The sequence below is a fragment of the Betta splendens genome, chromosome 4, assembly GCF_900634795.4.
Source record: "Betta splendens chromosome 4, fBetSpl5.4, whole genome shotgun sequence".
NCBI classification, from domain to species: domain Eukaryota; kingdom Metazoa; phylum Chordata; class Actinopteri; order Anabantiformes; family Osphronemidae; genus Betta; species Betta splendens.
In genome coordinates, this window is record NC_040884.2 from 2,215,468 (window position 1) to 2,240,527 (window position 25,060).

A 25,060-nucleotide genomic window follows, 5' to 3' on the forward strand; every position below is an offset into this window, starting at 1 on the left:
CTTACAAGGTGTCACCAGTGTCAGTACCTCCTCAGTAAACTCAGCTCCTTTGGAGTCAACAAGAACACTTTGATGGCTACTCCTTCATAGATAGCATCATCACATTATCCATAACCTGCTGGTTCCAGTTCACCACACAAAACAGAAAATGCCTACAGAACTTTGTCAAAGTGTGCTCCAAAACCACTGGCCAACCGATGTCCCAAATCCATGACCAGCAGGAACTCAGCGGACAAGACCCGCCCCATGCCCTTCAACTCATGCAAGACTGAAAGGAGCATCCTGCTCCTGAACTCCACTCACTAATCATTTCACATATTAGGGCAATCACTATGTACAGGTATACTGTACTGTTTCCATTTTTTTATTATTTTATTTATATTATCGTTGATTATTATTACAAACTTACTTAAGATTTTCTATGGTTGTTATACAAGCTGCTTACAAGTGTCCTGCCTAGAATTGCCCCTAGGCATAAATTACGTTTCTTTGATTAATAAAAGGTAAACGGTCATAGACGCAGTTTGACGATGCGAACGATCATCCGTTTGTTCGTTTGCCAAAAAACAAAAAAACGGACATCTTTCATTGAGCTGTTTTTGTAGTCGGACTCTTTTTCTTAGACACCTTTAAAGCGGAATCGAAGTAGTGGAAACCGGAAATGCTACACGGAAGCAAAAGACAGCACACCAGCGTCTTACGGGAACTAAGCTAGTCCTGACATTGAGTGTAAAGAAGTCTGAGGCATGATTTAAACACGAAACGAAGGTAATTCGTCGTTATTATCCCGTTTATGGCTTATGCTGTACGTGCAGAGACATACTTCAGTGATGAAAATGTCTAAGCCGTAATGACACACTGTTTTCACTGGTTTGAGTCGGTGTCGCGGTCGCAATCTAGTATTTTTTAACGGTTCAGGCGTTATAATGTTCTATTTAATGTAGATTAACCTCAGTTTTGGTATATAAGTTTTGTCTCTTTCGTTTTTCAGATGCTCCATTCTGTATTTAGAAGAATCACATTTGCAGCGCAGAGGGTAATGTTTAGTAATATCCTGTCTTCCAAAACCATAGCTTTTTAAATAGCTTTTAATAAATTATTTTACTGGTACGTAAATATTCATGTTTTCTCCAGGTATTTCACTGGGCTCCCCCTGCACAACAATGCTGCACATCAACCTTGGTTGGAGCTTCTTGTATCAGATCAGGCTCCCTCCAGACCAGGTCCTGGTCTTCATCTACAGAAATGGTCACTGGCCTTTTTAAACTTCCAGTCACTGGTTTGTTGAGGACTGAACCTTTCCTGGGGACTCAAGTCTGTACTTCACAATTTCTAGTGAGGAACAAACAATTCCACTCGTCTGCTGTGTGGCTGAAGAAGCGAGAAAAGCCAGAGGCTCCTCCTAAAGAGCTGGATCTGTTACGTTATGACTTAAAGGACCTGTGGAAGGGTCCCAGACCGGCCTTGTGCCTCGGGTTTGCAGGGCTGATTCCTTTCGTGTCTCCTACTCTGCTCATGGCTGTGACTGAAACCTACTTCCCAGATCTGGCTTTTGCACAGTTGGCCTACGGTGCATCCATCCTGTCCTTCCTGGGTGGGGTTCGCTGGGGATTTGCTCTTCCTGACAGTAGCCCAGCCAAGCCTGACTGGCTCAACCTGGCCAACAGTGTGGTTCCCCCTCTGTTAGCCTGGGCAGCCATGCTCATGAGCGACAGCATTGATCCTGCAGCCACCATGGTTATCATGGGACTTGGAATCTCACTGCACTACGATCTCTCCCTCCTGCCTACGTACCCCAGCTGGTTCAAGGCCCTGCGCGCAGTTCTCACCATAGTTGCATTCTTTTCACTAGTTGGTACTCTCGTGATGAATGAAATGTACCCAGCAAAGAACCTGTTTCCTGAATAACACATGCACATTTTACCCTAATTAAAAAATAATTATTTGTCAAGACGTTGGTGATTTTTGCTGCAGCCCCCGGACATGGGCTCTTGCGTTCAAGTTGAAAAGTAAAAAATTTAAGATTGTCCCTTTTTATGTTCCCTTTATGTCCTTTCATGTAGTACTGAGTGTTTCACAATCCTTCTGCTTGGGGTCGGACAGCTCAAGCCAGGAGGACTGACATCACTGAGAAAATGAGTGTTACATAAGATCTAAACTGGTATAATCTGCACTTTAAACCCTCGCGGGTCAAAGCACTTCATCAGGTGACACAACACAGGATGGTGCTCAGTTTAGAATGAGCAGGACATGTCAGTCAGTACACCTGATTCCATATAAACCTATTGTTCTATGATTCAACCATAACAGTAGCATTTTAAGCATTCACACCTTCTCCATGTTTGTATTTAGAGTTTATTCATGTAAACGCCAGCATCAAATAACCAAACATTGGAAAAAGGCAAGACGGAGGAGGATGAAATACAGATATCAGAGAGAAACCCCAGCATGAAGGCACGTCATTAGCCCGGTCACCAACGTCACTCAAAGGCTGCATCACTAATATATGGGAAACCTCATGGAACCTGCATTGGCTGAAACTCACTGCTAAGGAGACGAGCTGTGTTCATCCCAGAGTGGGAGCCAGTGAAAGTGCAGCGTGTGATACCAGTATTGCAGCCTGAAACCACCTCCAAACCAAATGTCCTCAACAACTCCATGAAGTTTGAAGTGTGACTGGATATAAATGAATTTCATGACTTTTGGTCATTTGTGAAATGCATCTCTTGATGCATTGGATCTTATGAGTATGAATATTCATACAATAAGGTGCTTTGTGGACAAACTTTAGAGGAACTTGTGATGCAAAAAATGAGCATCTCTACTTACAGCAGTAATTAATTGTCTTCTTCGGGTGCTTGGTGACCAAATGATATCTACGTCTTTGGTTGGTTAGTTGCAGGGTGTCTCAAATTTACCCAAACCCTACAGTGGCACAGCCTGCAGCAGATTCTGGTGACTTACAAGTAAACAAAACTCTAACGTGAGAGTTTCCCGCTTCGGAGAAGGTTTAGGAACAATTATCCTGCTCTCTCTCCACACACCCCAGGCGACTGCTGCTACTTCTGAATGCCCAGGCCCGACCGCATGTACTCATACACCACGTAGCTGATGCTCACGGCCGGAATGACCTTCATAAAGTTGGGCAAGATGCCGCGGTAAAGTCCAAAGAAGCCTTCCTTTTCTAGAATCTTCTTCACCATCTTGTTCATGGGCAGCTGCTCTGAACCCTCCACAGAAGCTGGAGACGAGAGGAAAATGAAAGATTAGAACTATTTGGAACTCAGCCGCCACCAAATCTGAGGCGCGCTTCGCTTCACCTTGCGCCTGCATCCTGGTGCGGATCAGAGCCAGAGGGTAGCTGGCCAGCTGACCACACGTGCTGGAGATGGTGCCACAGCCCAGAAGCACCAGAACGCCGGGGTTGGCTGTGTCTTTGGCGTAGCGGGACAACCAGACGTTCTTCAGGCTCTGGTTTGGAAGAAGAGCAGCTGATTCAGACACGTGCAGCTGCGTGCGGGCGCTCAGCGTCGTGCCTGCGATCGTACCTCATAAACCGCCAGGTCGATGCCAGCGTAGGGAATGATGCCCAGAATGTTGGGGATGTAGCCCTTGTAGAAGGCCTTCACTCCCTCCCTCCTCAGGATTTTCTTGGCACAGTCAAACATTCCTGAGTACTGACCAGTCTTGCGCAGAGTCAGACGCGTTTTCATCACCTGGTTGAAGAGAGATCATCAGTGACCAACGGGTTTGAAAGGTTTTGTACTCCAAGGTAAGTCAAGCAACACGGACGCTCAGTGTTCCAGGCTTCTGAACCTCCTGAACATCAGAGCGATGAATAACAGACGCTCCTCGTGTGCTCACCTCCATGGGGTAGATGGCCGTTTGCGCCGAGGCTCCGGCCAACGAGCCGGCCATGAACCTCTCGTGGGTCTTGACCTTTCCTGGTTCACTGGACAGCAGCTTCTTATACTGATGAGACAGAGACGCCCAGGATAAAACCTAGCAGTGACGGTGGTGGTGGTGTGTGTGTGTGTGTGTGGGGGGGGGGTTACCTGCTCATAGGCCATGAACTTAATGGCCGTCTCCGGGGCGATCTTCAGGACGTTGATGCCGTTTCCTCTCCACAGAGACGACACACCTCCTTCCTTTAACATTTGCTTGAAGCCACCAACCAGGCTGATTTGATTGCTTTTGGAAGCGTGAACCTAGAAACAAGAACACGCTCAAGTCTCCAGCAACACAACACCTGACTGGATATTACACAGAGCAATGTGTTGATGTTTTGCTTTCCCCCCACTCTCCTCACGCACCTGCATGAAGACCTTCATACGGTCCAGCGGCGCCGTGCCCGTCCGGGACACGGCGCCGGCCATGCCGCCCGCCGCCAGCTGCTTCCACCACAGCCCGCTCGTCTTCTCCTCCTCCGTGAACTCGTCTGGGATGGTGAGACTGTCGCCAATGTCCAGCACCTAAACACAACAGGACCATCAACACTGATCGATGTCTGTCGCATACACCCGTATTTATCAGTCAGATCACACATCAAATCCCTTTGAGTCACAGCTTCGCCATCGATGTAACACTTGGCAGAACCAGACACCCGTCATGAGCCCCATGCTGAGATCAGCTGCATCACCACACACCAAAGTAACGGGCTGTGCCACAAACATCAGGTTTACACAAAGTCATCCAAATACAAAAATTACGGTCAAATCTTTCTGATACAATGGTCCAGTGTCGTCCTGTATAAGGACACACGAGAACTGACAGCCTTCTAACACGATAACACCTGCCTGAGACGCTCCTTCAAACTGATGCCGCACACAACATACACTGTCCTCCTCTAGTGAGTCATAACTGAACCCTCGTCAGAGATGTGACTGCCTACAAACCCCTGATGAAGTTAGACTCAGTTTTGTTCCTGGTTGGTACCACAGCTGACTGAACTGAGTCCAACTTCATACTTTAAGTGCAAATTGAAGGATCAAACTCTCAGAGATGCGTGAGAAAATGTCTGATGATTGGATGATACAGAGTAGAACCTGAATGACGCCAATCACACAAACAAACTGGTAATTAAGTCATTCTAAAACTTTTACTGCCCAGTGTTGTTTTAGCAACTCAGTGCTGCTCTTTTCTCACATGATTTGGTTGAAAAAGCAAATAAACCTGACAACAACTCACTTATGCCTGTAAAGTTTAATACCTTTACATGGTCTGAATATGAAGAGATGACCTTCATATTTACAAGCAACCGTGCTCTGCTCTAGTCCAACCCACCATGTCCACCTCCACCTCACAAAAGCCTCCATCGTCTTCAAGCTCGAGGAAGAACCAGCTCTCCTGCTGCGGCGGCGGCTGCTGAGGCTGCAGCAGAGCCATGGCCACGCGGAGCCTGCGATGCGGCGCCGGTCCGCTGCACGGACGGATCCACTCAGACACTCGTCAACGTGTGTGCGGGTTCACTGCATGCAGCCACGGGCCGTCAGCGTGTGTCAGTCCTCTTCACTGCCTCCCACCTTAAGCAGCACCAATCCCAGAGACGAGCTAATCCTCTGCAGGCCATACTTAAATTAGGCCACTGCTGCTAATCTTAGCGACCAAAGGTTAATTTAACGTCTGGGGCTGAGGCAGGAAAGAGAGAGTGGAGGCGTCACAGATTAGTCGCTGGCTGCGTCTTTGTCATGCAACAGGCGTCTACGTCACACTTCGACTGCAGTGTTGTAATGAAAAGTTGTTTAGCCGCTTTGTTGTTCTTAACTGATGGTTTCAGAAGGTACGACCTCCTCCACAGCTTTCTTCTTGTCCCTCTTCTCTGGGAACAAACAGGTCCAATGTGCTGATGTAAACCCAGAATCTGCTGACAATGCTTTCCTTTTATTTAAGCTAAAGTTTTGGTAACTTTTGGTCTAGAACACTGAGAATGGAAGCACTGGTTCTGATCCGAGTGGTTCAGTATGTGACTCAACCCATAACTGTGCCCCCCCCCCCCCTACCGTGGTGTGCTTCCAGTAGCGGATGATCTCCTGCAGGTCGGTGGCTGGGTTGAACAGGAAATGCTCCCTCCATTCGTTCCAGTCCACAGTCATGGTGCCGTCGGCATCGATGCTGCACAAGAGCAGACAAAGCAATGACACGTATTTACAACAACACATTCACGCGTTCTAATACTTTTGATGATGTCCTGTTGTGTAGTATTGAGTCAAGAACCGTGAGCTTTGCGATCTGCATCCAAACCACTAGATGGCGCCAGATCCCACACACGCAACCTTCAACCTGGTGTTAGTCTGATGCTACGGATTCATACAGATTCATGCAGGTACAGTCATTTGTACAGGAGCTGAGACCAGGCCACTCGGTGCCGGTCCAAGGGCCACATAATGTTCCTGCTTTCAGTGTGAACCGAGCTGAACGTTCAGCTCCACTGCTCTTTATCGGCCGTCGCGCTGCCCTGGGCGGTTATCAGACCCTCACAGGGTCCCGCCTTCAGCCTCACGCACTCAGCTCAGCTCGCTCCATTTTGCTACAAGGACCTGAATATTGTTGTGGCTCCAGATTTACCTCCTGAGGATCTTCTCCGCGCCCTCCTTACTGATCTCCAGTCCCAGATCTGCGAGCGACTGCTGAATCTCCGTGAAGTCTATTCGACCTGTTGAACATTGACGCACAGTCAGACTGAGGCTGCATGTGACTATGGAGGCTTTTTACAACGTACCATCATTGTTTTTGTCCAAACTCTTGAAGGTCAGCATTAACTTCTTCTCGTGTTCTTTAAGGTAGTTGGAGAACTCTATGAAGTTGAGGCTGTCGTCTTTGTCTTCGTCTCCAGAGGAAACTATTTCCTGCACAAAACACACATCGTTAGTGAATCCTTTTTTTTCCGGAGGTCCGCGAAGCGTTAGACGAGTCCGACCTGAGTGTGTGAAGGGAGAGCCACACGCTCTGCCATCTAACGCTGCCTTATCACACAGACTCCACTGTCTCACAGCCTGAAGGTCTCTTTATTTTTCCCTCACAACACGTCTTGAGCGTCTAAATTCATGGAAGTCATCGTCTTGTTTGCTTGTGATGAAGCAGTTAATTACTTGTGTTGTTTTTTGTTTTGGACACTTCACACCCGACATTCCTGCTCTTTCCCATGAACAGTGGCTCTTTTACTAGTTTAATCAGCCTGGTTGGTGGCTATTAGTTGCTATTAGTGTTTTTCCTCCTGTTTCTACTTCATCTATTCATTTCAAGCCTGAAGTTTACTTCTGTGTGCGTCTCTGCTGGAGCTAAACTTGTTCCCTCATTGTGATGTTAAGCAACACTCTGCTTTTGCCGTAGCTCCTCCAACAAGACAAGTCGGAAGCTCAGACACATGCAAAGAATAAAATGAACTCAGTAGCATGAAAACAGACCAAATGCAGCTAAATGAGCAGAGCTGGAGGAGCAGACAGGCAGCAGCACACCTCTTTATGGCTGATTATCATGTTATTCAGTGGATATGGAAATGACACAGGCTTTATCACTTGACTGCTCCTCTAGTTCGTTATCACTGATGAGCGCCAGGAATGAGCCTTTATTTGATTAGTGAGGTGGGACGTCCTCCTGTAACGCCCCGCTGTAAAGAACTCACCTGCACTGAGGCTGCTGTTCACCCAGCAGGAGAGTCCTGACATATTTATATTAAAACATTTGATATTTCATTATTTCATATATGGATTATGATGTGTAAGATTGATTGATCGATTGACTGATTGATGGGTCGATCGATCGATTGATTGATTGATTGATTGATTGATTGATTGATTGATTGATTGATTGATTGACTGGCTGGTATGACGTAACTGGAAGTTCTCGGTACTAAATAAACATTTTGCTCTGAAGAGCCTTAATTACTGACTGAGTAGTTGCAGTCTTTTCTGGAATGCAGTACTACTACAAGTACAAGTACTACAAGTAAGCCCTCTCCCTCTGCACTAGTGGTTGTACCTGGGCAGATCCTGAGCTGGTTTTGAAGCCCATGGCCTCCAGACCAGCCTTCAGCTCGGACACATCTACTCTCCCATCCTTGTTCGTGTCCAGTTTGGCGAACAGCTCCTCGTACGTCGTCGTCGTCGCATCATCTGCGCAGCGACAGTGCGTGAAAAGCAGCTTCCTCACGGCGTGGAACATGTTTAAGTGGACGGATCAGACTTCGTACAGCTCCACACGGACGCGATTAAACCGCAGCGTAAACACACACACAACCCGATCCTGCTCCTCTGGCACTTCTGGTTTCATGCAGCCGTGGTCCCGTGCGATCAGCCCAGTTTAAAGGGGTCCTCAGAAACCGGATCAGTGTGTGATGTAGGGATACAATCCGCTAAATAGGCGATAGTGTGAAATGTAGGTGAAAAGAAAAGGTCCGGGATGAGGTAGGTTGGCAGCGCTGCGTGGGCGAAAGGGGGAGAAAGTCGTTTCAGTTTTCTCGGACCTCCTCTTTTCCTGCGCGCACCCGCGCCGCGGAGACACACCCTGCTGCGACTACACGCTTCTGGTTCACAACCGGTGGCGTCGCACTCAGCGTCGTCTCCCTTCCGTTGTCTCTTTCTATTGGTTCTGGTTTTCCTGCGCTTCCATCGGTTTGTCAGACTTTCTGTTACGGTAACTCGAGATCATAAACACACAAACACACACACACACACACGCGCACACGCAACCAGGCTGCAGCCAATGGCCTGCAGATTCATACGCGCAGCCATTGTGTGGCACTAAGTTTATATGAGTAAGTTCGGTTCAGTGAGTCATACACACAGGAATCTGCAGCTCGTCCAGACAAGGCGCAGGCGGGGATGGATCAGCAGAACAAAGCCTGTCCCCAAAGTTTGAAGAATGAGATCCAGGAACGGCGGAAATGTGGATCCCAAAAGACGCTCACCCTAAAGATGGACATTTCAAAACGGCGCGCAATAAAACCTCCTAAACTCATTTTTGTGATAATAAAAGTTTTAACTGTAAGAAGAGTTCGCTGTGTGCAGAGCCTTGGTTGCACCACCAGGCGGCGACACGCGTTGCATCTACAATCAGCTGCTGCTGTTCAGAGCGACCGCCAGGGGGCGCCACAGAAAGGAAGCGGGCTTCAGTGAACTAATGTCAAGCAAACAGCTGCCACCGCTTTACATCCGTTAAATGAGTACTGAGAATGAATTAATAGTAAAAGAATGAAAGCACTGGTATGATGGATGGTGCAGCCTGTATCAGTATAACCAAGGAAAACACGGAACGTTTATTCCTAAATATTGAGGTGATAATCTACAATCAGCACAATCATTTCTATATTAACCATTTAATTGACAAATCTGCATGTTCGGATTCATTCTATGCATTTTTGGAAAATGGAGTAAAATAAATTACATGTGCATACACTAGAGTTTTATTTATGCCGTTTATACTTATAATTAAACCAAACAACAAAATTAATACAAGTTAATATGAATGATATAATCATTGTGAAGTACTTTTGTTTTGAAAGTCCGCAGCCGGACGTGGCTCCGGCAGCTAGCCAGCGTTAGCAGCTAGCTTGTCTGTGGTCGTTGTGTTGTGAGGAGCAGCAGCAGCATCATCACAGCACATCGGTGTGTTTGTGGCGTTAACCTGCGTCTGCAGACATGCGGCTGTAATGTCAGCGCCGTCTTCTCCGCAGTGCTGAATACGTGTATGGATCTAATGATGATGAAGAAGAAGAAGTTCAAGTTTAAGGTGGATTTCGAGCTGGACGAGCTCTCGTCGGTTCCCTTTGTCAACGGCGTCCTCTTCTGTAAAGTCCGGCTGCTGGACGGCGGCTTCTCCGAGGAGTCTTCTCGGTGAGGAAACCTGTTTTGAATCCAGACCCACAAACAGTGGACGGACCTTTTCCTCCGGGTTAAACTGTCTCTGTAGCTGCACGTAGGCTGTTAGCTACGTTTACAGCTAATGCGTTAGCTGAGGCGAACTACACGTTAGAATCCGCTGTTGTTTGTCTTAACCTGAAATTAACCTTAGCATCGACTCGGTGAAACATGTCAGACTGTAGAATTATTACTACAGTTAGCATTTCCTACACGTCGGGGTGAAGCTAGCTGGTACAGCAAAGCTCAGTAACACTGCTGAAGTTGTTAATGTGTTGGTGAAGTCACGGGTTGTGTGTGTTTGGTGTCAGTGGAGTGATGACAGGTCTGTCACCGGATCACTGTGTGTAACTGAGCAGAACCGATGAGAGCAGGAGGAAAGCGAACTTACGAACCTGTACACGTGTTGTGATTCTTCTTAGCTGCGCGTCTTTAGCACATAAACAAGCAGCCAACGGAGAAAAGGTTAAAGTCAGGTGTTCCCTGTCATGTTATCTTTACGCATTCAGTTACTGTTTGAATCAGTCTGAAACAGGAAACTCTGCATGAATACTTTTACTTTTGGTATTTAAATTACATTTCAGCAAATCTCAGGAATTTTAAATGAGTCTCACGTTTCCTACCTTTTCTTCATCCACGCGCTGATCAGATCAGACTTGCACAGTCATGTTATCAGCAGCTTCAACTCAAAGATGCTTGAACTCATCAGCAGCGATGCAAACGCTGCTTCTTCAGGCTGCACAAGTACCATTCATATGAACAAGGACTGTTTCTGCTACAAAGAGAAGTTTACGCTGTGCAGTTTGCTGATTGCTAGTTTTGTATATACATGTACTGTAAAATGAAAGTGACGGATACAAAGACTCTTTAGAATTTACTAATAAAATGCAATTTCCAAAAGTCCTGGTTTGTCCAAGTAACAGTTTGTAATTCTAATAAATGCCCTAGAAAAGCATCAATTCCTTAGATTCGAGAAGCTAAAAATACCAAATGTAGGTCTAGGATAGTGTGACATCGTGTGTGTCCTCTATGGGTTCAGCTTCCAGTCTGTTACCAGCAAACGACAGCGTACGATGGGCGTCTGCTCTGAAAGGTGCCGTGGCCTCTTTTTTTAAGTTAAAGTCAAAATAGCTTCACTAAACACTGACAGACAGGAAGGGAAAGGAAGTAGAATAGCAGCTGCACATTGTGTTCATCATTTATTAAAGCTCACAGAACCCAATTCAGTTTTACCTTTTGTGTACAATGTCCAGAAGTTTCCTTTTCACACAAATCTAGCTCCAGTATCTGAAGAGGTTTCACTTATTGCTGCATAACAAATAACAAGAGCAGCGCAAATGTATGTTGGCTTCAGCTTTGTGCTCATTTTTCAAAGGAACTAGAAGACACGTTTCCTAATAAACGACCATAACCTGATTATCAGTGTCCATATTCCGTGTCAGCCTGCAGCCCAGAGCCACACAAACTGGACTGGCTTGTTTCTAACACATTGAAAACCAGTGTGGCTTGGATGCAGGGATTAGATGGGTTCACCCCGATTACATAACCAGCCTTCTGTTTGCTGGACAATAAGTGTCTCATGGCAAAAACCTGAGGCTTTGTATATTTTCTATTGTGTTAAACCCATTACACCTCAGAGAAATGTAAGGACTGGTTTTATTTAAATGTTGTCAAACAGTGAAGTTGCAGCCGCTATAAAAACCTTGGTTCTGCTTTCTGCTCCTGTACACGGAGGGTATCGGTCTGATTTGTAGGGACAGCTGACGGTACAGGACATTTTCTTTCAGCGGTTCGTCAGACCTCCACATTTCCTCTGATTCTCCTTTGAGTCATTCAAACCAGGGGGAAGTTGTTTCATGAGTCTTTTTTTCCTTTTGCTGTGCCATCAGGGCAGCACCTGTTTCTGGCTCAATGTATAGTTCATATTTTTTTAAAAAATGCCTGACTAATGTGTGATGTATTCAGACTTTTTTTCATATTTCTCTGTCAAATTCACATAAGAGAGATTTGTTTTGAGTTTGACCATGTGGTTCTGAAAGTTATTTGTCCAAGTCTGTATATTTATTACAGATATAAATTCTCTCTATATATATAATTCTGTATAGATGAATCTGAAGGACAAATGAGCTTTTCCTTAATGAATTCCCTTTTGTGCTCTTTTGCCATCTGGAATTATTGCAACAGCTTGTGCACTTAAGCACAGTTCCCTCCCTGCAGTTTCTACGTCTGTTGGCTGCTCAAGACTTTCTGAGAGTCTATGTTGAAGCACAGCTGCCTTTAAAGGGAGAGCGGCTGTAGTTTGGCCAGATGCTGTTCCTTGTAGAGACGACCTCAGCGTGTGCTTTAAACCCTCAGACTCTCATTAACAGGCCGTTTTTCTGGGCTGAGTACAGTATATGTCATAAAGGAAGAATTCCCAGGGCACGCGGAGTCCAGCTGGCTGGGAGTTCCCTCTCCCACTGTGCTCACCCTCTGAAATGTTTCAACCTCAGGGTGAAGTCAGTGTAAAACATTGGTCACGAATCTGGATGTGCTGCTCGACGCAGGCCGGACGTCACACTCAGCCTCCGCTTCTGCCACATTTCTCACCTGTATCCCGCGGCCCTCGTGCATCTGTGGCACTTTTGAGATGCTACTCTTGCTAGATGTTTTACTAGTACTTCAGTTTTACTGAAGGAAAAGATGTCAGCTAAGCTTGGGTTTTGTGTGCTGTGTTCACAGAAGGGGGGAGGTTAGGTGAGTGGGTGAGGGGAGGAGAGGAGAGGATGCCAGTGAGAGACAGGCCATCTGGGAGGTTGGAATGCTCGCCACGCACACAGTCCTTCGCTTTCACTTGGGCTCAGGCTTTAACGGAGAGCAGCCGAGGCCTTAGTCATCTTCACCTCTGGCAAGCAGAGGATGTGTGCGTCTCTGTTGCCCTCATGTCAGTAAAATCAGAAGCTGCAGGTCCAGGAGGTCAATGAGTCAACATGGAAACAGAACTGTGAGGAATTATTCGAAGCAGCTCTATTCTGTCAGTAGCAATAATATATCAGATTAGCAGTGTGTCGTTTTCTCCTCCTGTCAAACGAACGCTTTTTGAGCACAGTGTGCACGGTGCTTGACGTTCATGGCACTAACTCAACTCACGTCCAGCTGTAGTTTTTCCTCTACTCGTGCGTGATGTCGGGCCTCAGCTGCAGTCTGTGCTTTTGTCTGCAGGGAGTCGGTGCAGGCCAACTGTGTGCGATGGAGGAAGCGCTTCTCTTTCCCCTGTAAGATGAGTGCCAGCGCTGGAACCGGAGTCCTGGACCCCTGCGTGTGTCGCGTGTCTGTCAGAAAGGTAGAGTCCACGTTGCCTGTGAGCACAACGTCAGCCAAGCACGAGACGTCACTCATCTCCAGCTTTATGCTTTAGCCGGAAGCGTGAAGCCCAGCACGGCTTTTATCCGTGGACAGTCTCTATCTGCGCATCTAAGTTCTGTGCTAAGATAAGCATGGTTTCGTAGATTAGTTTAGTAGTAAATGTCTTGTAACTTGTTTGCATGGTGCCAGCTGTCCATGTCTATGGATCTACGGTAGAAACTTGCATTTGCTCTTTTTCCTGTGGACGTCTTGTGATAAGTTGTGTAACATTTGTACCATTTCTCCTGTGTCTCTTTTTTCCAGGAGCTGAAGGGAGGGAAGACATATGCAAAGGTAACTCTTGACACAGTTCTTTCTGCATCTCTCATCTCTCATCCTAACACGATCTCCAGGTCACCCTCTGTAGGTTTACAATAGCCGCCCTTGATGCATTCTGTGGACAGGATGAGCAGATGGCCTCAGCGCCTGCAGGCGGCCCACTACCACATGTATTTAACGTTGGCCTGTTTTCAATACGCCAATGAAACCATCACGTTATAAAAAGCTCATGTTCTTTTCTCCGCTTGCAGCATTTGGATGCAGGTCCACCTCAGAGTTCAGTGTTGATCTCTTAACAGACTTTGCAAACTTTCATTTTCATGTGGTGTCCTTTTACACCCTGTGATTGTCACAGTGCTGACGGGGCGGGACGTCCCTCTCCTCAGACTAAACAAAGTTCACTGCATGTCATTCATTTTTCCTGCAGCTTGGCTTTGCAGATCTGAATTTAGCAGAGTTTGCCGGCTCAGGGAGCACGACCCGCAGATGTTTGCTGGAAGGATACGATACCAAAAATACTCGTCAGGATAACTCCATTCTGAAGGTACCAGCACACGAGCACCTACAGCTACGTTGGCTTCCTCTCAGTCAGGAGCTAAACGCCGAACATGCTCAACACTGTTAATGGAACAAGTAAGAAAGATTTGTGTATTTGAGTGAACTGAACTGAATCTTTGTGTTCATAGGTCATCATCAGTACGCAGCTCATGTCTGGCGATCCCTGTTTTAAGACGTAAGGGTTCCATTAATTCTCTCCCCTTTTAATTATGTGCAGTATATTTCATCCTGGTCTCTCCATTGATAAAATAATGTCCATCATTTATTTTTAGCATCTTCTTGGTTTTGTTTTCAGCTTCTTTGCTCCTTTCTTTTGTCGTCAGGCCTCCGTCCACAGCCACCGTGATTGGGATCCAGGGTGAGGGAGGCAGCCTTCTGGAGGAGAGGAGGGGTGGAGACGCACAGAAAGGCTCCTCTGGTACAACCAGTCACGCCATGTTACACTCTGCTCTGCTTAGTCATACACTTTGCTTTTCCTTTTCACAAGGATCTCAGCCGAGTACACTTAAGCCAGCGCTATGGGGCTTTTGACAGCCTCATCAAACACACTGCATGAGTACATTCATTCTTTGTTGCTGTCTATGCACACCTCCACAGTGGTAGCATTCCCTCTGATCCTTATGTTCTACCTATCATGTTATGACACATTTGGCAGCTCTGTGATTAGTTTTACTCCATGGTAAAGTCCCTAACGCATGGGATGTAAACAGGAGGCCTTGACTTAAGCAGGACAGTGTTAGTTGCTGCTGGACATGAGCAAGTTGCACAGTTCTTGTTGGTGAAGAAGTCACATGTTGCTGAGCTGAAACCTCCAACTCATCCAGTGAAGTGTCACGTTCTACCGTCGTATGGAGAAAGTCCTCTGACGTCCGACATGTATCTCATTGTGATCACAGTCGTGTAATTCTAACTTCACAAACAAATGAAACTCAGCTATTTTGCTGCTTACATCATTCTTGGCTGCAATTAAGCTGCACATCTGATTCTGTTTAGTGTCTGTGTACTCGCCTCTCTACAGCATGACCGTATGTGTGAGGCACATTTAATTCCCCATCCTCTGTTATGAAACAGTTGCTCTTCATCCCATTTCTACCATATTTCCTTTTCTACTGCTCCCACCTCATTTTGTTTGTGTTTGTGCGGTCATGTGTGAACGCGTCGCCATGTTGAATGCTGGTTGGACCTGGAAGCTTCAGTGCAGCAGCTCTTTCATGTATAATTGAAACCAACTTTTAGATGAGCTACAATCTGCTCTGACCCTGTGGGCTTTTACGTGGTTAAAAATAGGACTATGCAAGTCTTTTCTTGGGGGGATTGTGTGTTCACATGTGCACAGCGTGTGTGTTGGTTGTGTAGACAGTGCTCTTTTCCATCAGCACCAGTGTGACTTAGTCGTGCTTGTTTGACACACAGCATGGTTTTGTGTGAGCTTTTTTCCCTCCTGCTCCACAGGTTAGGTTACATAATTGCTATACTTCTACTAATCTCACACTGACTGAGCTAATGAGCCAATACTGTGCTTTACACATGCTTTTTTTGGGTTTTAATTTGCAGGGCTGCTTAAGCTGTGACTGCTGTTATCAAAGCGTCAGCTCTTAAGTGATATCTGATGGTGTGTCCAGACGTTTGCCCACAGTGGTCAGCGGCTCATTAAACCGGGGATCTGAGGGCAGCGTGTGGGAGGCAGAGGGGAGGTTTCTCCATTACAACCTGTAACTGACAGCAGAGTAGAGCTCATTTATATTGACTTTAAACAGTATCAGGCGCTGGAAGTTTCATCGTATCTGCAGAAAAGGGTTTTTTAGTTGTTGATTTTTTTTAAGACAGGCAACACACTGGATGACAGATTCCTGTTACATCAGATACATAACATATGTTCTGAGTATTACTATGTATGAGGAAGCCTGATAAATCCAGGCCCTGTGATGGAGCCAGTGACAGCTCACCACCACGTCCATTAGTAAAACCGGTGCATTTTGTCACGCTCATCTGAAGCTTTAACAACGTTGTAACCCTCTGTTTCTCTTCATCTTTCTAAACCAGCAGAAAGTCGAGAAGGGAAGTGTACAGTGGTTTCTGATGAGCTGGGAGGCTGCGGCCACTCTCGAACATCCAGCTACGCCAGCCAACAATCCAAAGTCTCAGGTAGAAGCAGCTATTTACATAAGGAAATGTTTTCTGGTTTCATATTTTTGTGTAGTGCAGTACAGTAACGAGGGGATGCACAAGGTCACACCCAGAAAAGCTTGTGACTAAGCAAAAGGGAAGTCATAAAATGATTTTCCAGTGACACTCTACCGCTGCAGTTCAGACTCGAGGCTCCAATTTCCATTGCAGATGGATCAGGTGACTGTAAAAAAGATCAGAGGAAGCACAGCGATTCACTGACAACAGCCCTAATAGCCTCTAATTCTAAATTGGAAAATGTGTTTCCAGCCAACCTTGTGTGAGTGTGTGGAAGCTTGGCTGCTGGAAAGGACCACTGCTTTTAAATATAGTTTATGGATTATTTACATTTTTCTGGGCAGTAAATCCGTTGTCTCTGGGAGGTGGTTGGTTGATGTTTTATACATTTTATAACTTGCATAGTCTTTAATTACTGTAACCCTTTAGTGTAGAACCAGTGGCGTCTGTGGAACATATACTGTATCTATTGTTCCACAATTTGCATTGCATTGTATTGCTGGAGTTCAGGTCAGTTGTTTGTTAAATATCACTTTTCAATGACCTTTAAAGAGGAAACATTTCTGTAAATGTCACTTTAACCTGAGGTACCTTTACAAACATGGCCCACTCTCTCCCAGGCTACAGCACAGGTCACTCCCGCTCCTCTAGCATGTCAGAGTTCAGCCACCGGAGGAACCATTCAGTGGGCAGCGCCTCCACGGGCATCGGCAGCATCCCTGAACCCAACGAGGACCGAGACAGAGAGTCCAGACCCTGTCCTGCTCTGCCAGAACACCCAGTGCCCCCCGCCACCACTAGCAACCCACAAGGCACACCAGTACAGAGCGCCTCGTCCTGTGAACGACTCAACAGGTCGGTCCTTAACTGATGACACGACTAAGTACACGCACGTGGAATCATTCTCATAGTACTGTTTGCAAAGCAGTCAGGAATTCAAAGATAGAGGCCTCTGCTTTATTGCAGATAAGGATTCTGAAATTGTTATTCGACTAAGTTATACAGCTGATATTATCACACCTGATCTGTGCAATGTGTCAGGAAACAGCTGTGACGCAGTGAAATGTCACAGAACAATATCTGGTGTCAACTGGGGATTTTATTATTTATAGAGAAGTTAGTCATGACATACAATACGGATCGTGTGCTGAAACACATGTTCCTACACAGCAGTGTGTGTATGGAATCCGTGAGCACAGCCCCTCTAAATGTGACGTATGCTCGCCAGCCAGAGACGCTGTCACTGAGTTAAAATCCATTAGCGTTAGTTTCAACAACAAACACCGTGTGTATTCTCTCAGACACCCAGTGAAACAGGACTCCATGGAGTCACAGCTCAAGAGAATGGACGACACGAGGGTAGACGCTGATGATGTCGTGGAAAAAATTCTCCAAAGCCAAGATTTCACACCCAGCCTACTGGACTCGAGCGCTGAAGGTACAGTCCAACCCTGGGCCTAGGCTCAGCCATGCACTAATCCCCATACCTAAAGAAAGCCGAGCAAAAGACTAAAGAAACTGTTCAGCAGATAAATAATCAGGCTTCTCCTTTTCCGCTGACTTATTTATGAAATCATTGACATGATTCCTGACTTCTTGACATCTGTTTTTGTTCTGTGTACACAGTAGATGCATGTGTCTACATGTATGTAACGATCTCGCATCTGCTAGCAGCTTCTTTCGTATGTAGACATATGGCCACAAACATAAACTCAGGAACTGTTAAAACAATATTAATAACAAAACAAAGTGATTGATTTAACATTCTGATAAAGTACAAGCGATCATTAGCTGCAGCCCTACTGTGAACACAGCCCACAGCTCGTTTGCATAGCACAATAATCAGCTTGTTAGTGTTGTTACCTATGACTGTTCAGAGAAGCAAGGCACTGTTTTCTTCCCAAGGTCTCATCCTGCTCAAAGCTGGGAAAGAAAGCTGCTGTCAATACGTGATTATTTTTAGATTGCCTAGCAACTGCCTGCTCCTCACAACTACGACACTGTACAGAAGGATGCGGGTAGTGAAAGTACTGAGTGAATTCTACTACAACTGTGTCCATTTCAGAGGAAGGACTGCGTCTGTTTGTCGGGCCTGGGGGAAGTACAGCCCTTGGAAGCCATCGCCTTCACACCAGGTGAGCGGCACAAGCTTTGACTGCATCACGACCTGAAGGCATATATGGAATGATGGTGACAGGGATGAAGTGTCAGGCAGTAGGTTCAGTGAAGATTCCAGTATTAGTTATTTCAAAAAAATGTTTAAGACATTGGTTCAGCCATTATAACTTCAGACCAGTGTCCTCTGGACCCAAAACAAAAAAGCAGTCATAAACTGTAGAATCATAGTATATTTAACAAACGTGGACTCAGCAGTGTTTTATAAATTCATTTAGACACATAGGTACCTTTCTAGGGACTGTTTTTATCTGCAGATTTAAATATGTGTAAAACTCCCATACTAGAAATAAATGGTTTCCGTTTAGTCTGTAATCGTATTCAAAGCTACAACACATGTACACACTATTGGAAATCTATCAATGTAAAGATATAAAAGGAGCGCAAACCATGCTCATCACTTATAGTTAAAAGCTTAGACTCTACAGGTTACAGCTCTTCACTCAATCCCAAGTGATTTTTTTTCCATTTTTTTCCAGGGTTGGAGCTGGAGCGTACGAGCAGGTGGTAATAAAGCGCTAGACCTTAGTAATAGAGACACTTATACAGGCGGTATAAGTGTTTGTTTCAGTCTCCATTCCTACAGCACAGTTGAAATGTGACTGTTGTTGCAGCTAGTTGATAGCTTTTAAAAGATATGAGAAGGTGGAAAGTTGAGACCTCAGTGAAAACAGATCTGTGAATCTGTGAAAACGCAAAATGCACAGGAACTGTGCACTTCTCTGGGTGTAGATCAAACGTGTTTAAGTTTAATGTCATCACCCAGTATCCAAATTCAGCCTATTATAAACTGTTATGAACGGGGAAAAACAATTAAATGTGCTTTTCTAATGAAGGAACAGAGGAAAGAGACGAAGGGAAGCCATGTGCTCAATACATTCCTTTGGTCCCTCAGTGCTTGTTTTAGATGTTCTCATCAATTAGGATGTTCTGTTAAACATTTACCTACAAGCTGCTCCAAAAAAAGTTTTTTTTTTGTTTTTTTTTTTAACGAAGAAGACATTTTACTACAAAAACAAAGCATTAGACTTGTGCTGGGTGTGTGTGTTCTGAGGCTACTTTTATTCGTAGTAACAGTTTATTGGCTTAAATGTGTGGATGAATGAGACACGAGCCCTTGTCAGAAACATTATGTTCAGTCTTGCGTTTAACGTTTATTCAGAGGTCTATGTTCCTGTTAGTTTGAAAAAGTGAGGATTATTTTTAGAGAATCCCAGTTGTAAACTGCCACCGCACCAAAATGCATTAAAAAAAAAACATAAATACATATTACACACACATACTAAGTTACTTTTATTCAACCAGCAAGTTGTTTTTAACCAAAAATGACACAGGCTTCTCAAAAGATAAGGCGATGTACAAGAGGCATCATTGTGGAAAAAAGGTTACTCATCTTTTAATTGGGAGAGGATTCAGCCTGAAAGGGTTGGAGCTCATCGCTAAAGATGAATGGGAAAATATACCAGTGGAGACATGCATGAAGCCAGTTAGCAGTTATAGGACACGTTTGATCGCTGTAATAGACAATAAAGGTTTCTGCTGGTTGTGAAGCAATGAATAATGTAGAAAATGAAAATTTTGTTCAAATTTAAATAAAAGACGAGCCATTTTTCCACAATGATGACTTTTGTACATCATCCTATTATCTTTTGGGATACACAAATATAACTACATTATTAAAGTACGTTAACCTTAAATTAAATTTTCATTTAAAATTAAATTTGTGGAAAATTTTGAATTGTTTAAATTAGTTACATTTGCATTTGTCCCCACTAACACTAATCCACAGCCATATTCTGCATTCTTTGGTAAATGTAAAATCAATGTTACTATCGTTTGGGTGATACGTTACCAGTCTACAAGCTAAAACATTAACTTATTACAAACGCTCTGTGTGTAACACAAATGCAGCCCAGCATTTCTGTCGGTCATGTCTGCTCTCTGCCGTTGTAGGACAGTAAATACAAAGTGAATGTCAGCTTCAAAAAGGCCATAGCTCTAAGTGCGTGTGCTTCAGATGCTGTTAGAACGTTGCTGCGTCTTGTTAAACTCACCTGTTGAGCAGGAGGCTTATATTAGTAAATGACATGTCAAGTTTATTTTAGGAAGAGTAACAGTAATACACTGCCATGATGAATATACAGAACCAGTATCAGTAAGTATATAAACTCAAGCTTCTGTCATTAAAAGCTCCAGAATATCGGATATATTAAAAGCTACACCTAAACTATACTCGGTATAAAGCTGCTGAGTTATTTAATCCTGCACGTTGACTGTTTGCATTTCTAGCCAAATAGGAGATTAGGTGCACATTTGATTAGACCCAACAAATTAGTGACTAACCACCTGGGTTCCTGTCAGGTCTATGCATTAGTTGATGAGAACAGACCGTCTTCAGCCTCCTGTCATGAGCCATAGTAAGACCTCTGTACATTATATCAGTAAATCACGTATCGATGTTTAACTAGACAACTGTGTTGTTTATGTTCTGCATGACTAAAAATGTCTTTGTAGGTCTTCATGACACATGAATACATGACTTTAATCAGAGTTTTGCCACAGTGAAGGAAGGATTGAATACTTTCATTGAGCATGTACAACATCTGTTTGTTCTCACTGCATCATAAGAGCAGATATCTGCACATCAGTGTATAAGTGTAAATCTGTTACCTTTGGTTTGTCCTGTGTTGAAAGGTAAATCCGTACGCTATTAATGTCTGAATCTTTTATTGCTGATATTGTGCCATATTTTTGATAAATTAATTGTTTTGGAGAAATTATGTTCTTAGTGATGTTTATGATTTAAAGCTTACAAATCTCAACTATTGAAGATTGTTTTCATCTTTTTGTATAAACCTCACTTTCACCTGTGTCTCACAGGTATCTTGGTACCTAACATGTTGTTACAAACATGGTTGTTTCTTCTCTTCTGTGAAGCTGTAAAATGAGTGATGATCTGTCCAGTGTTTCCTGTTATAGACTTGCTCTTCTGACCAACATTTGCTTCCTAACAAGTGTACTGGATGCTTCACATGTGTACCTTGCACTGTTAAATAAAACTGTTTAAACTCCTTCGTCCGTGGTTTTCCTTGTTTATAATTCACAACCATCACAATATAAACATTGTGTCACTTTAGATTTTTTATTAGGCTTATTACATTTACTCTTAAGTGTGCATCTCTATCCACATGTTAGAGGCCAGGTCATTTATTTTTTCTTTGTTTTATTGTAACTGTACAACCAAGTAAACCAAGAAATGATGAAATGAAAAATCCTTTCCACAGTCTAGCAGGAAAGTTCTTCTTTGAACAAGTCACCTACTTGTCATGAAAAGACAAATAAATCCTCCAGGTCAAAGATCTGCCTGCCAGTCCTCCCAGTGTTGAGCGCTGTGTGAGCAGTGACTGGCCTCTGCGTAGCCACTGTCCTCCAAAACATTAAAATCCTCCTCTTCAGGATCTAAAATAAGTAATATCGAATGATCAAATTTTTTTACATTTATTGGCTGACATCTGCTGGAAAACCTCTGGTACTGCAGTTTGTTTGAAATGAAAAAAAAGTACCTGGTTCCTTGTAATGTAAAAGCACAGCAGAGCAATCCTGGCTCAGTTTAACTTTGGGTTCATCCAGCAGTAACTGTCTGAGGTTGCTCAGACTTCCACTGAGGTCCCTGACCTTGGGACAGCAGGACCACAGCACAGCCAGAGGGACAGCCACACACCTAGCAACACATCCATCTACCTGAATACTCAGCACACATTTACATTAGATTTCAGGTACATGAAAGATGAAAAAGCATTAACTGAAAATTGCACAAGTACTTGGGACTGACTTGGGGTCTAAATGTTGGTACAGAACAGAAATAAATATTTACAACCAAAGTCACACATTGTAACAATTTTGTTCAACGTCTGTGTTACACACCTACTTTAATCAGTTTCTGTTCACACCTTGTTAATGTACACGATTCCTGTTGTCCTTGGAGATTTGTCCAGGACACCTCCTCATCCTGTTCTTCTGACACACGCCTGCTGAACAGACCCACTGGACTTCCCCTGTGCGTTTCACCTGCTGCTGCCAGGTTTGACGTGAAAAAACAAATGTTCCAATCTATGTTTGAACCGACAGACCAGACACATGCAACCCACTGCTGACGTGCTCACCGCCCTCGCTCTGACGCCTTGTGGAAACACTGCCCCGCTCCGGTTCCTGGTCTGTCCATCCGCTCTTCAGCTTCTCCGCCCAGTACAACACCTCGCTCACCAGGACCCTCTGCAGGGTGGTGTTGTCACGCAGGCTGGGGTAGTTTATGCTAAACAACTTATGCAGAAAAACAAACAGTTTTTTTCTTCAGATTCAGATTTGTTCATATTGTTCAAATTTGTTCAGTTAGAAAAATATCAATGTAAAAAGACAACTTCTTTTCACTTTATCCCGTCAGGGGTCGCCACAGCAAATTATTCCTGACACAAGCCCTCTCTGAGGGGATTGAACCCACAACCTGAACAACAGGAGCACATGCGCTAAACAGCCGGGGCTAGAAAAATATCAATGTATTTGTTCTAATTGGATGTGCATATCCATAAAGTTAGCTTCCTTACATTTGGTCTTTTATAATGTTTTTTATTCAGTTGTTTTACTTCAATATCTCATTGTTTTCCATCAGCACTGTGGCACAGACTGGTTCTATAATAGATAGCCAGATGCTCGGGTTCACGAAGATGATAATACCAAATATATGCATTTGAAAACCAACCTTCTCACTGGTCTACAAATTAAACATACTCACCAGTGTATATGAGAACATCTCTTCTGCCCCATCACCAAATGTGTTGCATCCATGTTTACCTCCAAGACGCTGAAACACACCAATCTGGGAGCAGAAACCAAATTGCTCCTGCTGGCCTGGTGGCGCCTGTCCAACACCAGTGAACTCTACCTCATACTCATAGTCCTCACACACCTTTAGAGCCCTGAGCATGAATGAAAACAACGTTCAGTTTATGCCGTCATTCTTATCTAAAGGCTTTAAATTTGTCTACTGTACCAGGATCTGAACTCTGCTCTGGTCCATTCGAATTTGTGGTCAGTGTGTCTGTAACCGACCAGTCCAGGGAGAAGTGGGTTAAACTCAGAGTTTGGAGTGCTGACAATAACCACCACAGGAGTCATGTAACCAAACACCACATCAGAGAAGGACCCCACATCAGCAGGAGAAAGATGCTCTATGCTGGAAACAGAAAATCAATAAATAAATAAAACACAAACACAAAAAAACAAACAGACTTTGAGTCATAACAGCACATGAACATCAACCTACAGCTCAATACTGGTCACCAGATCAAATCCTCTGAGGCGGGAGTCTTTCTGTGTGACGGATCCTTGGTACAACTCAACGCACAGCTGATCACAACTCGGCTGAAGGTAGTCAGCTGCCAAAGGAGATAATCCATACCTGAAAGAAGAGGAGCCTGCACCTCAGCTGTTCTACTGCGTTCTGGAGGCCTCAAACATAGAATTTAACTAAAGCTGCAATCAGAACCCTAAAAGAACCTCTACCCTTTATATATATATATATATATATATATATATATATATATATATATATATATATATATATAAAATAAATCAAGGCGCAGTTAAAAACCACCATGACCCTTGACCTTTACACGTCTGGACTAGTCTATCAGGTAAATGCTGAGGTAAAACTACGGTTTAACACTGGCTTTAGCTAAACTGTTCAATAAGCTTTGTGTTTTTGTTTTGTTTTTTTGTAAAAACACCTACATCTTCTTTTTGACCTTAGCGCTGCTGACGTCCACTCCCACCAGAAGCTCAACTTCACGGTGGAACTTCAGCCTCCTGAGCAGGCCGCACTCGCCACAGCCCAAGTCCGCCACCTGAGGAGCATCGGGACACGGCGTCTGGCGTTTAGCCACGGAGGTGGGACGGGACCAGGCTGGTCTGGAAGCTAGCAACGAGCACGTGGCTGTGCGCTAACGTTAGCTAACGAGACGTTATTAGCTGAAGAGCCGTAGCTAGCTTTTTGTTCTGCAAACACGCGCTGTGCACAGAGCTGGAGTGTTTCAGAGAAGACTCTCACTCAGACGTTACTCGCCTTTTTGGGCTTGTTCCTCTTTACAAAATCAATTACGAACTGATGTCGCTGCCTGTGAAGCGGCGGGCTGAACATGTTTCTCTCACCGTTGGCGAACGTTACCTCCACCTGCCACCAGAGGGAGCCGGTGACGCGCCATCACGCGACCTCCGCCAAAAACCCGTCGCTGCGCGCGTGAGCGCGCGCCGCCTCGTGAAGGCGAGTAAAGCTCGGTGTGAGACCACCGCCGCTTATGTCAGGTTTAAACTGTTAGCATGTGAGTTTCGATTTTGCGTAAACAACCGTTATAAACACCGTAAATCGATCGTAACTGTTTTATGACATGACGTCAGGACTCAGCGGATCTACGGCTCATTGTTCTGCGTGTGTTTGCTTCACATGTTGAGTCTGCTGGAAACTGGCGACCACAGTTTATACTGTCAGAAAAGTTATTTCACCACTTTTAATATGTGTGTGAAACCAGTTAAACCAGTGAGATGTTTTCATGTTGCCAAAAAGTGATTAAAGC

The 25,060-nt window shown here is 44.6% G+C and overlaps 4 protein-coding genes across 8 annotated transcripts; 2 read left to right on the forward strand and 2 right to left on the reverse strand.

Annotated features, from left to right (window-relative positions):
• The first annotated feature begins 612 nt into the window (after positions 1-612).
• LOC114853117 (transmembrane protein 69-like) lies at positions 613-1,951 on the forward strand. Its single transcript, XM_029146084.3, has 3 exons — positions 613-768; positions 992-1,036; positions 1,135-1,951. Exons 2-3 carry the CDS (start codon positions 992-994, stop codon positions 1,906-1,908), a joined length of 819 nt encoding a protein of 272 aa, XP_029001917.1. The 5' UTR covers positions 613-768; the 3' UTR covers positions 1,909-1,951.
• Positions 1,952-2,332: 381 nt separating this feature from the next.
• Positions 2,333-8,634, reverse strand: slc25a24 (solute carrier family 25 member 24). The gene is made up of 10 exons (XM_029146083.3): positions 7,978-8,634; positions 6,719-6,845; positions 6,565-6,652; positions 6,000-6,111; positions 4,314-4,472; positions 4,056-4,208; positions 3,865-3,972; positions 3,549-3,716; positions 3,321-3,471; positions 2,333-3,241 (listed from the first exon to the last, which is right to left on the reverse strand). The coding sequence occupies exons 1-10, from the start codon at positions 8,158-8,160 to the stop codon at positions 3,060-3,062; spliced, it is 1,431 nt and encodes a 476-aa protein (XP_029001916.1). The 5' UTR covers positions 8,161-8,634; the 3' UTR covers positions 2,333-3,059.
• Positions 8,635-9,528: 894 nt separating this feature from the next.
• On the forward strand, positions 9,529-21,508 carry fam102bb (family with sequence similarity 102 member Bb). Of its 3 annotated transcripts, none has more exons than XM_029147333.3 (11): positions 9,532-9,830; positions 13,056-13,176; positions 13,503-13,532; positions 13,945-14,061; positions 14,204-14,250; positions 14,399-14,493; positions 16,119-16,220; positions 16,880-17,114; positions 17,561-17,697; positions 18,325-18,394; positions 18,914-21,508. In XM_029147333.3, exons 1-11 carry the CDS (start codon positions 9,685-9,687, stop codon positions 18,954-18,956), a joined length of 1,143 nt encoding a protein of 380 aa, XP_029003166.1. In that variant the 5' UTR covers positions 9,532-9,684; the 3' UTR covers positions 18,957-21,508. The 3 variants fall into 3 exon arrangements, with proteins under 3 accessions (XP_055364463.1, XP_029003166.1, XP_029003167.1); XM_029147334.3 differs by having other exon boundaries at positions 16,122-16,220; XM_055508488.1 differs by lacking the exon at positions 17,561-17,697 and having other exon boundaries at positions 9,529-9,830.
• A 47-nt stretch (positions 21,509-21,555) lies between these two features.
• henmt1 (HEN methyltransferase 1) lies at positions 21,556-24,823 on the reverse strand. Of its 3 annotated transcripts, none has more exons than XM_029147331.3 (9): positions 24,553-24,821; positions 24,222-24,334; positions 23,755-23,889; positions 23,482-23,664; positions 23,224-23,407; positions 22,598-22,754; positions 22,385-22,508; positions 21,998-22,155; positions 21,556-21,893 (listed from the first exon to the last, which is right to left on the reverse strand). In XM_029147331.3, the coding sequence occupies exons 1-9, from the start codon at positions 24,625-24,627 to the stop codon at positions 21,787-21,789; spliced, it is 1,236 nt and encodes a 411-aa protein (XP_029003164.1). In that variant the 5' UTR covers positions 24,628-24,821; the 3' UTR covers positions 21,556-21,786. The 3 variants fall into 3 exon arrangements, with proteins under 3 accessions (XP_029003164.1, XP_029003165.1, XP_055364462.1); XM_029147332.3 differs by having other exon boundaries at positions 24,639-24,818; XM_055508487.1 differs by lacking the exon at positions 23,755-23,889 and having other exon boundaries at positions 24,553-24,823.
• Positions 24,824-25,060: the final 237 nt, after the last annotated feature.

What these genes read in the sequence shown, in the direction of transcription:
- LOC114853117 (XM_029146084.3), top strand. Translation starts at nt 992, where the DNA reads ATGCTCCATTCTGTATTTAGAAGAATCACATTTGCAGCGCAGAGG. An exon ending in TCACATTTGCAGCGCAGAGG is followed by an intron (nt 1,037 to 1,134) that starts GTAATGTTTAGT and finishes TGTTTTCTCCAG; the next exon opens with GTATTTCACTGGGCTCCCCC.
- fam102bb (XM_029147333.3), top strand. Translation starts at nt 9,685, where the DNA reads ATGGATCTAATGATGATGAAGAAGAAGAAGTTCAAGTTTAAGGTGGAT. An exon ending in CGCACAGAAAGGCTCCTCTG is followed by an intron (nt 14,494 to 16,118) that starts GTACAACCAGTC and finishes TTTCTAAACCAG; the next exon opens with CAGAAAGTCGAGAAGGGAAG. An exon ending in ACTGGACTCGAGCGCTGAAG is followed by an intron (nt 17,698 to 18,324) that starts GTACAGTCCAAC and finishes TGTCCATTTCAG; the next exon opens with AGGAAGGACTGCGTCTGTTT.
- henmt1 (XM_029147331.3), bottom strand. Translation starts at nt 24,627, where the DNA reads ATGTTCAGCCCGCCGCTTCACAGGCAGCGACATCAGTTCGTAATTGAT. An exon ending in GCTAAGGTCAAAAAGAAGAT is followed by an intron (nt 23,890 to 24,221) that starts GTAGGTGTTTTT and finishes CTCTTCTTTCAG; the next exon opens with GTATGGATTATCTCCTTTGG. An exon ending in AGATGTTCTCATATACACTG is followed by an intron (nt 22,755 to 23,223) that starts GTGAGTATGTTT and finishes TTTCTGCATAAG; the next exon opens with TTGTTTAGCATAAACTACCC.
- slc25a24 (XM_029146083.3), bottom strand. Translation starts at nt 8,160, where the DNA reads ATGTTCCACGCCGTGAGGAAGCTGCTTTTCACGCACTGTCGCTGCGCA. An exon ending in CCAGCTCAGGATCTGCCCAG is followed by an intron (nt 6,846 to 7,977) that starts GTACAACCACTA and finishes TGTTTTGTGCAG; the next exon opens with GAAATAGTTTCCTCTGGAGA. An exon ending in GCGGAGAAGATCCTCAGGAG is followed by an intron (nt 6,112 to 6,564) that starts GTAAATCTGGAG and finishes GCTCTTGTGCAG; the next exon opens with CATCGATGCCGACGGCACCA.